Source organism: Nomascus leucogenys, chromosome 19 (assembly GCF_006542625.1).
Source record: "Nomascus leucogenys isolate Asia chromosome 19, Asia_NLE_v1, whole genome shotgun sequence".
NCBI classification, from domain to species: Eukaryota; Metazoa; Chordata; class Mammalia; order Primates; family Hylobatidae; genus Nomascus; species Nomascus leucogenys.
The window spans coordinates 49736705-49751268 of record NC_044399.1 but is presented as its reverse complement, the minus strand read 5'-3'; the positions used below and the strand labels follow the sequence as shown (position 1 = coordinate 49751268).

Sequence of the window (14564 nt, the reverse complement as noted above, 5' to 3'; positions counted from 1 at the left end):
TTAACCATAACCTTATTCCGTGTTATTCTGAAATTATAATTCCAAGTCAGATATAATCTTATAATTACATTGGTGATTAAACACTAATAGAAAATCCAATCAAAGCATTAACCAATATTTTCAGCTACAGGGTTGTTGGAGAATATTAAAATCTAAATGCTTAAGCTACCTGAATACCGTTTCAATGAAAACTGAGTTATTTTGTATCTGATTTTCTGTTAAGCAAAATGTAGGAACTTTAAAGATATTTACACAAATATAATAGACATAGGCTTATTTATATATTATTAAATATCTACTGAATTTCCATATAAGCATGTAATTTGGAATCTGAATGTAATTCATTCATTTGGTAAAAGAAACATTTAGAAAGAAACCAGACAATATTAAAAATGTCTCTGTGAGCTGTTACTTCGTAACAGTTTTCCATGAAGTTCCACAAGTGATATGAACAAAATCTTTTTTTTTTTTTTTTTTTGAGATGGAGTCTTGCTCTGTCAACCAGGCTGGAGTGCAGTGGCGCAATCTTGGCTAACTGCAACCTCCACCTCCTTGGTTGAAGCGATTCTCCTGCCTCAGCCTCCTGAGAAGCTGGGACTACTGGCGTGCGCCACCACACCTGGCTAATTTTTTGATGTTTTTAGTAGAGATGGGGTTTCACCATGTTAGTCAGGCTGGTCTCAAACTCCTGACCTCAGGCAATCCGCCCACCTCAGCCTCCCAAAGTGCTGGGATTACAGGCATGAGCCACCGTGCCTGGACAAAATTCTTTTATACATATGTGTTACAAACCTGCGTAACTCCAACTCTCACTTCACGATTAACAGACCCTCCAACTTTTAACATTTCTCCACCGCTCTTTAAGAAACCTGACCCTCCACGCAGAAATCCTGTGGCCATGAGTTCTAAGACTTCATCAAATGTTGCTCGCTTCACATTCTGACGCATTACTTTCAAGAAGAAAAATAAAAGTATAAGCAAATATATTTCAGAGGCACTCTAGCTTAATAATTCAAGTAATTATTTTTAAGGATACTTTACTACTGTGGGGAAATGGTTTAGTTTCCTTATAATTTTTTTCTTAAAATTTTCAATGTAGTTGTAAACCTGAATTCAATTCCAAAGGAAAAAATGCTCAGAAAATGGAAAGAGCTAGAAATAAAAGCAATTCAATAAATCTATGCAAAATAGTCTAATAATAATGATAATACTGTGTGTAACACAATAAGGACAAAGCATACCCACAAGCAGCTACTACTAACTGATATCAGTTCTCATTCCCGCCTAAGGTGGACACAAAAAACTTTTCTCATCACAGTGCTTTCTATACCGTAGTTACCAATAGATTAAAATGTTACTGGGAATGCAACTGAATCGGCATCCCTGGTACAGAGTTTCATATTTTAGGAAGTCCTTCCACATATAGTAGCAAATGCAATCCTCAAGAAAATTCTGTAGAGAGGAGATACAAAGCTCATGGCTAAGAATGCAAGCTTTGGTATCTGGCTGCCTGGGATTTTAATTTCATTTCCAACACAGAACAGTTTTTAGAAAATTAGTTACAGAATCTCTCTAAGTCTCAATTTCCTCATCTATAAAACAGTAAAAACAGTACATATAATTCATAAGGCTTTTATGAGGATTAAATTTTGTAATACACTTAATTCAGTGCCTGGCACATAGTTAGCACTTTAAAACATTACATCATCATCATCATCATCTACTGAAATAATTATCATTAAAGATGAAGAAATCAAAGCTCAAAGAAGTGAAATAGGGTTTCACAGTTAATAAATACAAGAGACAGGACTTGAACCTAAAACATCTGGTTCTCTTTCTATGATACAGAGGTGGGGTAGAAGTGGGGACAAGACTGGGGCAGAGTGCACTCAGCATCTGCTCACAGGCACCCCTGAGATATCTCTATGGAACTGTGAAGCAAAGCAAGAGTAATTTGAAAACTCAATGCTGCCTCTGATTCTGTTTATAATGATAATCAAGAAAAATTAAAAATTAACACTGTGGTACAAATGGGGATCTACTCATCAGAGACTGAAAATAAACAGCAAATAAAGTGCCAGATTCCAGTACCTTATACATTATCCAAAATCATTTCATAAATCTTATGTGCTATATGTCCAGCATAATTACTAGATATCCTGTACATTATCATCACAAAAAATGGGACTATATCAAGAAAAATGCCATTTGTGGTTTTTTTGTTTTTTTTTTTTTTTCAGATGCAGTCTTGCTCTGTCGCCCAGGCTGAGTACAGTGGCGCGATCTTGGCTCACTGCAACCTCTGCCGTCCGGGTTCATGGGATTCTCCTGCCTCCGCCTCCCGAGTAGCTGGGATTACAGGCACGTGCCACCATGCCTGGCTAATTTTTGTATTTTTAGTAAAGATGGGGTTTCAGCATCTTGGTCAGGCTAGTCTTGAACTCCTGACCTCATGATCCACCCATCTCGGTCTCTCAAAAGTGCTGGAATTACAGGCGTGAGCCACTGCGCCCGGCCAGGTTCTTTCATTTTATGAAAAAGTAGACAAAGATACTTAAAAATTTAAATCCATTACAGTGACTTGCCTATATGTAATAACTAATTAGGTCTGTTATGGTCTAAATCAAGGGCAAACAACAATACCTGTTGCCTGTTTTGGCATTAATGCTGTGGCCATGACTGTTCCTAAAAGTTTAGATACTGCCACTCGTACCCCATAATTTGAGTTTTCCAAAGCCTTAAAGCAGAGAGTGGCTATATTTTCTAGTTCAGCAGTCCACATAAATACAGCTTCATTCTGTAGTTCTAGTAGACACTGGAATTAAAAACAAAAAAGTAAGTAACATCCTACAACATCTGCTTCCAGAAATGGAATAGCAAGAACCAGAGTCACCACCTCTCTTGAGATAACCAAAAAACTCGACAAAATAAATGAAACAACAGTTTTCAAGACACTGGACATCAGGCAGTGATGCATCTTAAGGTATCCTTAAGAGATGAGGAAAAAACAAGATGAACCCTACAATTGTCCCAGCCTACTGCCTTGAGAGAGTTTCTAGTTAGGGAGAAACATGTAACACTAAACCACCACATTAGAAAAGAAGAAGAGTCTCAAATCAATAACCTCAGCTTCATCCTTAAAAAACTAGATGAAGGAAAGCAAATTCAACACAAAGTAAGCAGAAAAAGGAAATAATAAAGGAAATTAATGACTAGGAAACTAAAAAAGAGTAGAAATGAAATCAAAGCTGCTTCTTTAAGAAGACTAATAAATTTGATAAATCTCTAGTCAGGCTGATCAGGAAAAAAAAAACAGTAAAAATACAAATTACCAAAATTAGAAATGAGAGAGGTCAAATCACTACAGATTTAACATGTTTTAAAAAGTTAAAGAGAATATGTGAACAACCTTTATGCCAATAAAATTGACAACTTAGAGGAAACAGACAATTCACTGAAGAAGAAACAGATAACCTGAATAGCCCAATATCTATGTTAAAATTTGATTCTGTACTTCAAAATCTTTCCCTCAAAAAAACTCTAGGAGATGGCTACACCAGTGAATTCAACAAAATGTTCAGGTAAGAAATAATACTAATTCTATACAAACTCTTCCAGAAAATTGAAGGGAACTTTCCAACTAATCCTATAATGTCAGTATCACCTTGATGCTGAAACCTGACAAAGACACTACATGAAAAAGAAACTACATACCCATATCCCTCATGAACACAGATACACATTTCTAAACAAACTTCTAGCAACTCTAATACAATAATATATTTAACGATAATATATCATGACCAAGTGAGATTTATCCTAGGAATGCAATATTGGTTAAAATTCTAAAACTAATCAATGTTATTCACCACATTAGCAAACTAAAAAAGAAAAATCAAATCATTATCTCAATAGATGCTGATAAATGACATGACAGGCACGCGCCATGATGCCTGGCTAATTTTTATATTTTTAGTAGAGATGGGGTTTTGCTATGTTAGCCAGGCTGGTCTCGAACTCCTGACCTCAGGTGATCCACCCATCTCGGCCTCCCAAAGTGCTGGGATTACAGGCATGAGCAACCACGCCCAGCCTGGATGTTGACATTGATAGAATTCATGATTTTAGTCATATTTCCCAAGTCTTATTTGTATTCTGTCAATATCTGTACATTTAACACTACAAGATGTTGCTAAGAGAAATCAAAGACCAAAATAAATGGAGAGATCTATCATGTCCATAGGATGGAAGACTTAATATTGTTAGGATGGCAATTCTCTCCAAATTCAATGCAACCTGAATCAAAATCCCAGCATGGGATTTTTGTAGACATTGACAAACCTAGACAGGCAAAACAATTTTGAAAAAGAACAAAGTTGGAGGGCTAACAGCGCCTGATATCAAGACTTATTACAAAGGTACTGTAATGAAGAAAAGTGTTGTTGGCATCAAGATAGCAAATGGATCAATGAAACAGAATAGAGAGTCCAAAATTATACCTACACATATACACACAACTGATTTTCAACAAAGGGTGCAAAGGGAGTTTAGTGAAGAAAAGGCTTTTCGAAATGGTACTGGAAGAAGTGGATACCCATATTGAAAAAAAAAACAAAAAATTTTGATTCAAACCTTGCACCATATACAAAAATTAACTCAAAATGGATCATATATCTAAGTATAAAACTATAAAACTTCTAGAAGGAAACATAGGACAAACCCTGGTTTATGAAATGTTTCCTTAGATACAACACCAAAAGCACAATCCATATAAGAAAAATTGATATATTGGATGAAATTCAAAATGTCTTTTCCTTACAAGGCACTGTTCAGAGAATAAAGAGACAGGCCACCCACTGGGAAAAATATTTGTAAATCACGTATCTGATAAAGGAATATGTAATAAACCTACAAAACACTCTCAAAAGTCAATAATTATAAAACAACCCAAGAAAACAATGGACAAAAGATTGAGCACATCCTTCTTCAAAGACGATATGGATGGCAAATATGCACCTGAAAATATGCTTATCATTAGTCATTAGGGAAATGCAAATTAAAGCCACAATGAGATACCATTGAGATATGAGATACAATGAGATATGTATCCATTAGAATGGCTTCAATTAAAAAGACTGTCAGTAACAAACAATGGTGATGATACGGAGGAGGTGAAATTCTCATACACTGCTAGTAGAAATGTAGAATGGCACAAGTGCTTTGGAAAAGTTTTGTAGTTTTCTGAATGTTAAACTAAATATGCCCTATCAATCAGCTATTCCATCCCTAGGTATTCGCTGAAGTGAAATGAAAGCATATGTTCATGTAAAAACTTATATACAGATGTTCACAGCAGCTTTTTTCGTAATAATCAAAACTGGAAGCAACTCAAACGTTTATAACAGGTGAGTGAACAAATCAATGTGACATATCCATACAATGAAATACTACTCAGCAATAAAAAGGAATGAACTATGGACACATATAACAACATAAATGAATTTCAAAATAATTATACTAAGTGAAAGAAGCCAGAATACACATACACAAAAGTACATCTCATGATGTGATACTATTATATATAATTCTAGAAAATGAAACTAATCCATTGGAACACAAAACATAATTTAAAATTTTAAAAGAAAAAATAATTGACTGTTTAAGAGCAAGAAGGATAAAGAGCAGTATTCTAAATTGGTTGAGTACTAACCTTGGCCACTGCACATCGAACAGCCATTGACCTATCAGTCAAGAGAGACCTGGCATTCTTATAAATATCACGATGAGAGGAAGCTGCTGCACCACCCAGTCCACTTAGAACTTTCTGTAGACTCATTAAGATTTCACTTCGCCCTTGAGACTAGACATGTATACAAAACAAAACTATTTTGTAAAATAAATTCCATATTTAAACAAGAACATACCAAGACAAAAGTTCTTTGGGTCTAATGGTCTTACCTCCAAATTATAAACAGTAAATAATGAAAAGTACAATAAAATTAAGTATTCTAGAAAGTACCTGGCAAGTAAGAATAGTCAATTAAATAATATCTTTCTAAAAAATTAGGTTTTAAGTAAATATATTCCAATATTTCTATGACTTACTGAAGTACATACAATATAATGAAAACATGAAGACAGATTCAAAAGCTTTAATATCATATCTCAATACATAAAATATTTCACAATGTAAAATATTAAGTAAAAAAGTTAAGAAATAATATATAAATGATTCAAAAGAGGAAGCAGAAAACATCCAACACATTTAAAAAAAATATCAGAAATATAGCAAACCTTCATCTTCTTGTGACTAACTCAAACTCTTATATCCATATTCTCATAGCGCTTATTGTTATTTCTAATAGTATACTCATCACAGTGTATCACAATGCTTATTCACACTTAGATCTCTTCCACTAAACTGTAAGTTCTTTGAGGTCAGGACCATCTTTGTATGTTTAATGCCTGACAAATAATATGTCCTCAAATCTTCTTTAATGAATGAATAGACAAATAGTTCCCAAAAGAGGTATCCAATTCTAATCCAATGACTGGTATCACTGAACAGGAAAATAATTTAGACACAAAACACAAAGGGACAGGAAAAAGGTGATGTGACAAAGGAGGCAGAGATGGGAGAGATGCATCTACAAGCCAAGGAAGATCAAAGATTTCCAGCAACCACTAGAAGGTAAGAAGGAAAGGAAGCATTCTTCCCTAGATCCTTCAGGGGAAACACGGCCTTGCTGACACTTTATCGCAGACCTCCAGCTTCCAGAACTGTGAGACAATACATTGTTGTTGTTTTAAGCCACCCAGTCTAAGGTAATATATTACAGCAACCAGGAAATTAACACATTAGCTATGGCACCAAAAAAAAAGAAAAAAAAAGCCAATCCAAAAGTACCAAAGGACTAAATAAAAAATAACAGGTAAACCTATTCCTTGTCAAAGAAAAGCATTCTTTCCCTTCCCCCGATATATGTTAAAAGAAGGGACAAGTAATAATTTGAAATTACCTCCTTGCTAAGCAATATGAATACCACAGTGACAGAAAAAGAAACAAACATATTTTAGCTGACATCTAACTCTTGCCACAAGCAAATATTCAAACAATATTGGTTGTAAAACTTACCTCTGCACTTTTCAGAGATTTCAATAGATTATTTACTGTTTCTGGAAATGCGCTGCCCAACATTCTCCCCATTTTTTCATAAAATGCTCCAACACAAGCCACCGCAGCCCTGTAAGAAGTGACAATTTCACTGGTCATTGTTCAGGTAAATGATACAATTATACTTTTCTCATTTTCAGAAATAAATTTGCATTTGTCTAGGACACTTTTGGCTATAATCCTTAATTTCAACTATCAAAAACAATTTGTTTATCCTTCATAACTGCAACAAATACTATATACTATATTTACACTGTATTCTTGTTAAATACTATAGTTAAATTGTATTCTTGTTAGGAATACAAAAGAATCCATATATGTACATAATAAATCATACCCATTCTTTGGGAAGAAATCCAAGCTTTTATTTTTTTTGGGGGGGGGGGGGAAACAATGTCTCACTCTGTCGCCCATGCTGGAGTGCAGTGGCATGGTCCCAGCTCACTGCAACCTCTGCCTCCTGGGTTCAAGCCATTCTCCTGCCTCAGCTTCCTCAGTAGCTGGGATTACAAGTGCGTGCCACCATTACCAGCTCATTTTGTATATTCAGTAGAGATGGGGTTTCACCACATTAGCCAGGCTGATCTCGAACTCCTGACCTCAGGTGATCCGCCTGACTCGGCCTCCCAAAGTGTTGGGATTACAGGCGTGAGCCACAGCGCCCGGCCCCTAAGCTTTGCTTCTATGAAGACTTTCCAAATTATATCAATCCTCAACAATCCCTCTCTTCTTTCATTATATATAACACTTAATGTCAATCACTCATTTTGACAAAATTATATCATTTACTGTGTTGTAACCTGGCCATTTTATATGTCTCTATCTTGTCCTGCCAGTGGAAATGTAAACTCCAGAAACGGAATATATCTCATACATTTGCATTGCTCATAGTGTCTGCCTCTTAATTTACAAATAATACTACACTATTTGTAAACCTGTAAAATTTAATCTAAATTACATTAACAGAACACTTGGAAGAATAAAGTAATAGCAACACACTTCTTCAGGAGCAAGAAATGACCCCAGTGTCACTTAGGTCAATAGTAAGTGAATAGCTGTGGGTTTAGCTTAAAGGCAAAAGTAGGATATGGTGGTTAAGAGCGGATGCTTTGGAGTTTGGCAGACCTGTGCCTAAATCCTAGAACTCACCATCTAATAGCTATGTGTAGTTGGATCTTGGAAGTGGGCAGGTGGTCTACCATGAGGCGAGCCACTCTCGCTCCAACAAATAAAAATAAATAAAAGCTATGTGATCTGAGTAATTTACAGATAAGAGAGGTTAACTAAATTTAGCTCACAATCAAACACATAATAAACAGTAGAATCAGGGAATCAACTTTCACCTCTTCAACTCCAAATTTCATGCTTTTTGATACCCTGTAGCCTGATAATAAATTTAAAACGACTGGCATCACGGGCTGGCATACATTAGAGATTTCCTAAATAGGACCCATGGATCCACTGGAAACACATATGAATATATAATCAATTCTACTTAACCAGAACTATAAAATTATGTGTGTACTTGCTAAGTGGCAGCGAACTAAATCATCAAAGTATTAACACAGCTTCAAACTTCAAAACAAACTAGAAAGTACCAGTACTGCCTAATCTCCTCTAAAACTTTTGAGGTCTACATCTATCCTAAACAAAACATAAAAATATAATCACAATATATCTAGGTGGTTACCTAGTGATACCAGGTAACTACCTAAAAGTAAACCTAAAAATTAGAATCCAGGTTTTGAATAATCTCTCCATTTCCTCTGTAAGCTACTACACTAACCATGGCCCCTTGAATGTTGACGTTCTAGAGTTGTATCCCTAGCCATCTCCTCTTCTCAAATATACTCCTCCTCCTAGGTAACTTTACTCATATCAGAGGATTCAGCCTACTCACCAAAACTACGTTCCCAACACATCTCTAAAATCCCAACTAGAATTTCCAACTACCTATTATACACTGTCATTTGGATATTCCCATTTGTATTCCAGAATCAGCATGCCTAAAATTTAACTCATTATCTTCCCATCACAACTCGATCCACTTAGAGCTCTCATCGTTAGCAGCATGTCGCAGGTTCCACCCACCTGGGGGTTTTTATGGTCCATAGTCTCCTACTAAGTTTCCTTGAAAGAAAAAATAAAACTTCAAGGGCCTCTGTTAAAGTAAGTACTTACAATTTTGTTGGTAAGTAGGCCGCAGTGTCATCTTTATTTCTGATAATGTCATTGCATTTATCAAGTGTCTGAAAAACTGTAAAAGTATCCCCAATGCTATAAAGGGCTGCGAGATTTTTAGCTAATAATTTTCGTGTAGGTGGTCCAGGTGAACTACTTATTAATCCAGTTAATTGTTCAACAAGTTTTTTCTGTTTTTCCTTTACATCGGTCTGTTACGAAAAAAATTTTAAGAGAACATCATTAAAAAATTTTTGTTACCTTATAATCAAAATAAAAAATACTTAACACTTAAGGCACTCTAATAATTAAAAATCTATATTGTATTAAACATAAACCGTGAGAATTTTCAAGTTAAGGAAAAGTTCAGTAAGAAATGAGCCATTCTTTCCTACATTAAATATTCTTCATTCTCCTCCAAAGCCAAAAGGTTAGCTCCAATAAAAGTGAAGACTCTGATTCAAAAAGTTATGAAACCAGCTTACTAAGAAACCAACAGCCAAAGGATGCAAAATATTGGGTGTACGGATGTCTTAGAACCCAAATAGGTTTCCTATGTAAAAGCGAAGTCAGTAGTTCATAAAGTTACAGGTCAGCAAATGAAACCAAAAGAAACTGAAGAGCCCTAGGCAACAGGAAAAAAAATACCCAGCTCTACCCATAATCAATACCTAGAATTCATCCATTTATTCAAACAATATTTATTATGTACTTAATGTACGCCATGTACTAGGGTGCAACAGTGAACAAAATAGACAAACAAGTCCTTGCCCTCATGAAGTTTACATTCTAGTGGGGAAGGATAGAGTTTACCAAACAAACAAATGAATAGTATGGGTGCTTACTGTTTTATGTGGATTAATTAGAAAAGGCCTCTCTCTGAAAAGAAGTGAAGGGGTGAGCCATGCAGATACCCAGGGGAAGAACATTCCAGGCTGAAGGAACACATATAAAGGCCTTGAGGTTGAAGCATTCTTAGCATCCTTAAAGACAGCAAGAAGGCCAGTTTGGCTGGAGTGGAGTAAGAGAAAGTAGTACGAGATGAAGTCAGAAGGATAAAAGGGACCAAATGAGGTAGTCTCTTGTACCCCACTATAGAACTCTGTATGTTACTCTCAGTAAGAGAACTTTGTATGTTACTCTGAGTAAAAGTTTGAAGCAGAGAAGGGTGATGATCTAAATGTTTTAACAGGCTCACTCTGACTTCTAAGAATACTCTATAAGGTCCATAAATGGAAAGCATCATGAGCAAATAGGAAGCAGATGCAATAATCCAGATGAGAGATGACTGCAGTAACCATGGAGATGATAAATAAACTCTGGATTTGTTTGTGGATGAAACCATAGGATTTGCTGGTGAATATGATGTGAAATTTGAGAAAAAGGGGGAAGTCAAAAATGACTCTATGGTTTTCCCCCCGAGCAACTAGAAGGATGAAATGGTCATTTCCTGAGATAGAGGACATGGGGGAAAGGGCAGGTTTGGGAGGAGAAATCAAGAATTTGGTTTGGGTATGTTAACTCTGAGATGCCACTTAGATAAGAAAGAGGTAGAGTAAACATTATCCTGGGAATCATTATTTTATAGATGATAGTAAAAATCACACAATTAGATGATATCACTGAAGGAATATGTAGAGATTAAAAAAAAAAAATGCCCTGAACTGAGGAAAAGTTAAAAAAGAACAAGAAGTAGTAGTTAGTGAAGTGGGAGAGGAACCAAAACCTAACAGTGTCTTGGGAAGCCACGAACAGGAAGAAAACTTCACACAAACTGTGCAAAGCAATGATAACAATCTTATTGTTTAATTTGGGTGGAGGGTGTACAGATATTCATATTATGCTTCATGTTTTATATACTCCTGTATTTATCAATTTCACAACAAAAGATGTTTTAAGTGTTTCAAGGTGAAAAGATGGAGATGGATCAAATAAGACAGAATACTGACCACTGTTCTGGGCAATCTGTCATCACTAATGGCTGGACAAGTGCTGTTTCAGTGGAGTGGAAGTAAATCCCCAGTTGTAGAGGATTTAAGAGAAAACAGAAACGTCTAGTTGACGATTACAAGTGAATCCATGCGTTAACTGTTTTTTTTTTTATATACTTTAAATTCTAGGGTACATGTGCACAATGTGCAGGTTTGTTACATAGGTATACATGTGCCATGTTGGTGTGCTGCACCCATTAACTCGTCATTTACATTAGGTCATGCATTAACTGTTTCTATAGAAACTCCATAAAACCATACTAAAGGGTAGCAACAACAACAGGAACAATAGCAACAAAGCACAAATCCAAAGGGTAAAGAAAACAGGAGAAAGAATCAACACAGTATTTGGAAACCAACTGTTCCCAACAGGGAAAGCTGCAAAATGACCTAACTTACAACACAGGACCCCCTAAGAGATCATGGTTTTTTTAGGCCCTAGGTGCTTTTGGAGGCGGGAGTTAAGTTGTACCTTGAGATAGAGGGAATGGTTGAGAGTCTAACAAGCAGAAAGAATCCTCTTCTCCATTATGGAAGCAGACTGAAAGTTTATTCTCTGCGAAGAGTGAAATATTGTATGTCTAGACTAGGAGAGTCCAGGCACAGTTGCGGTCTGGGAAAACTGCACTGAAAATGGGGAGATGCAGTGAAAGTTCACATACTGAACTTTAAAGTTCCCAGTTTTCTCCCACAATTCCAAGAACGTAGCAAGCTAGCTATATACTCTTCAGACACGAGAGTAGAAAAGTATCTTCTGGGGGAATGATTAGCCTACAGAAACCTAAAATACTAAGGTCAGGAACCGAACTAGCCTACAGTGAAGTCCAGTTTAAAAGACTGGCCCTGCTGAGGAAAGTTTTTACTACTCACTTTTAAATTTGAGCAGGCAGCCAAAGATCATCAGACATTTGAGGGAAGTATCTACTTTTTTTTTCTTTTTTTTTTTTTTTCCGATGGAGTTTCACTCTTTTCGCCCAGGCTGGAGTGCAATAGCACGATCTCGGCTCCTTGCAACCTCTGCCTTTCAGGCTCAAGTGATTCTCCCGCCTCAGCCTCCCGAGTAGTTGGGATTACAGGCGCCCACGACCACGCCTGGCTAATTTTTATACTTTTAGTAGAGTTCAGTAGAAACGGGGTTTCACCATGTTGGCCAGGCTAGTCTGGAACTCCTGACCTCAGGTGATCCACCCACCTCGGCTTCCCAAAGTGCTGGGATTACAGGCGTGAGCCACCACGTCGGGCCATATCTACTTTTAAAGACAGAATATAAAATACACAGACAATAAAAAGTAAGTTGAATCAATGTTGGGAACTGGCCCCCAAACTGGCCATAAATAAAATCTCTGCAGCACTGTGACATGTTCATGATGGCCATAACAAAATCCGAATGAGGGCAAGGAACACCTGGTCCGAAAACCGCTTAAAGGCGTTCTTAAACCACAAACAATAGCATGTGCCTTAAGGGCATGTTTCTGCTGCACATAACTAGCCAGACCCACCACTTTGCTTCGGCACATCCCTTCGTTTCCCATAAGGGATACTTTTAGCTAATCGAGTATCTGTAGAAACAATGCTAATGACTGGCTTGCTGTTAATAAATACGTGAGTAAATCTCTGTTCCGGGCTCTCAGCTCTGAAGGCTGTGAGACCCCTGATTTCCCACTTTACACCTCAATATTTCTGTGTGTGTCTTTAATTCCCCTAGCACCGCTGGGTTAGGGTCTCCCCAACCGAGCTGCTCTCAGCAAATCAAGGCTATGCAGGAAGAAAAAACAAAGATAAAAAAAAAAAAAAAGCCTATTATTGACTCCTCAAAGAGATAAGTGAAGATACTGGGATTGTTAGGCAGCATAGAGAGATCACTTGCAACCGGTGATAATAAATTTAAAGTGACACAGCCATGTTTTTCTCCAGTTACAATGAGCTGCCCAGGTAGAGACATAAAGAAGGTAGGCAATGAGCTGGACTTAAACGAGGTTTGAGTTTTGCCACTAAATTCCCATTCGTGTAATATTCTCAAGTTCCATAAGCGACCCATAAACCTTCCAAAACATAACATGTGTTTTCTTAAGAATCATGACCACATAATATCTTTACGTTAATGCAACTGGGAAAAAAGAGCAATATCATACCTTGTTGGCGGCAACCAAGACTTTATCAAGAAATCGCAACCATTCAAAGATAAAAACTGGTCTTTTTGCTTCGGTGATTTGAGCCAAAGCTTCTTCATTTAGCAATAAACTGTGGGCTAACTCCATTACTGAAGTTTTAAATTCACACCTTAAATTTAACAGAGTAAAAAATACTTGTAAGTATTTTTTAATGTTAAAAGTCAAGTTTAATGGAATATACCCACTAAGAAAAGTATGACTACTCATTTCATTTGGGGAAAAACTCAAGTTCTTTGAGGCAAAACCTGAGAACATACTTTTAAAGGACAAAAATACAAACAAAAACAGAAGAAAACTACTTGCTAAGGAAGAATGAATCATGGAGTGAAAGGAAAATTAAAATAAATTATTGCCAAAAAAAGGCATTATTCCAGAAGAAATATGTCCAGCAACACATATGTCATTTACCCGTTCTATAAATGAGAAAACTGAAGCATAAGATCAAACACCCCAGCCGGGCTTGACAACCATCCTCCTCTTTTTCTCGTCCACTGCTCGGTACATCGCACCTTTACCCTCCCACGCTGCACCTGGCCAGGGGGACTGAGGTCAGTACACCCAGCACAGACATCCCGAACTGCAGGTCTCCAAGACTCTTCCTACGGGGATGGGTGGGGCGGCCAGGTCCCGGCGGCCGAAGCGTCAGTGACAACACTGGGCGGTCCGGAATGCACCCGAGAAGCCTCGCGCGCTCGGGGTCTGGCTTCACCTGGCTACTCCAAGAACCGCAAGCGGCGGACCCGGGGAAACACAAGAGGCCGCCGCAAGCCTCCGTGGGGTTCCGCAGGCTGTCAATAGCACGAGGCGGCGGCTCGGAACTGAGCACGGAGCCAGAAAAGGGAAAATGTTCATTACGAACTCAAATGTCCTCCCTACCCGTCTGAAAATGTACGGGGGACAGGAGTCCGTGCGTGTCAACGTGCATGCTTCGGCGACCTCACCTCCTAGTCTGGAAGGGCTTATCAGCTGAGCTCCGGGAGTAGAGGCAGCCACCAAGAGACCCGGATGCCCCACCTCCCGCAATCCTGCCTGCAGGAAACAAAGGAA

The 14564-nt window shown here is 37.5% G+C and overlaps 1 protein-coding gene across 8 annotated transcripts in view; it reads right to left on the bottom strand.

The window, feature by feature from the left end:
• Positions 1–14537, bottom strand: part of HEATR5B (HEAT repeat containing 5B) — a 105571-nt gene extending 91034 nt beyond the window's left edge. For 3 of the 8 annotated variants that reach the window (XR_004027103.1, XM_003262733.3, XM_030800701.1), the window contains exons 1-7: positions 14459–14537; positions 13479–13626; positions 9356–9567; positions 7136–7244; positions 5711–5860; positions 2644–2815; positions 793–950 (exon numbers count right to left, since the gene is read on the bottom strand). Coding sequence is in view for 7 of the 8 variants with exons in the window: in XM_003262733.3 (XP_003262781.1) it covers positions 793–950; positions 2644–2815; positions 5711–5860; positions 7136–7244; positions 9356–9567; positions 13479–13604 (927 nt within the window). In the remaining variant the exon portion in view is untranslated. Of the gene's footprint in view, positions 1–792; positions 951–2643; positions 2816–5710; positions 5861–7135; positions 7245–9355; positions 9568–13478; positions 13627–14393 lie in introns of those variants that run through there. The other 5 variants (XM_030800699.1, XM_030800700.1, XM_030800702.1 and 2 more) reach the window with 5 other exon arrangements.
• Positions 14538–14564: the final 27 nt, after the last annotated feature.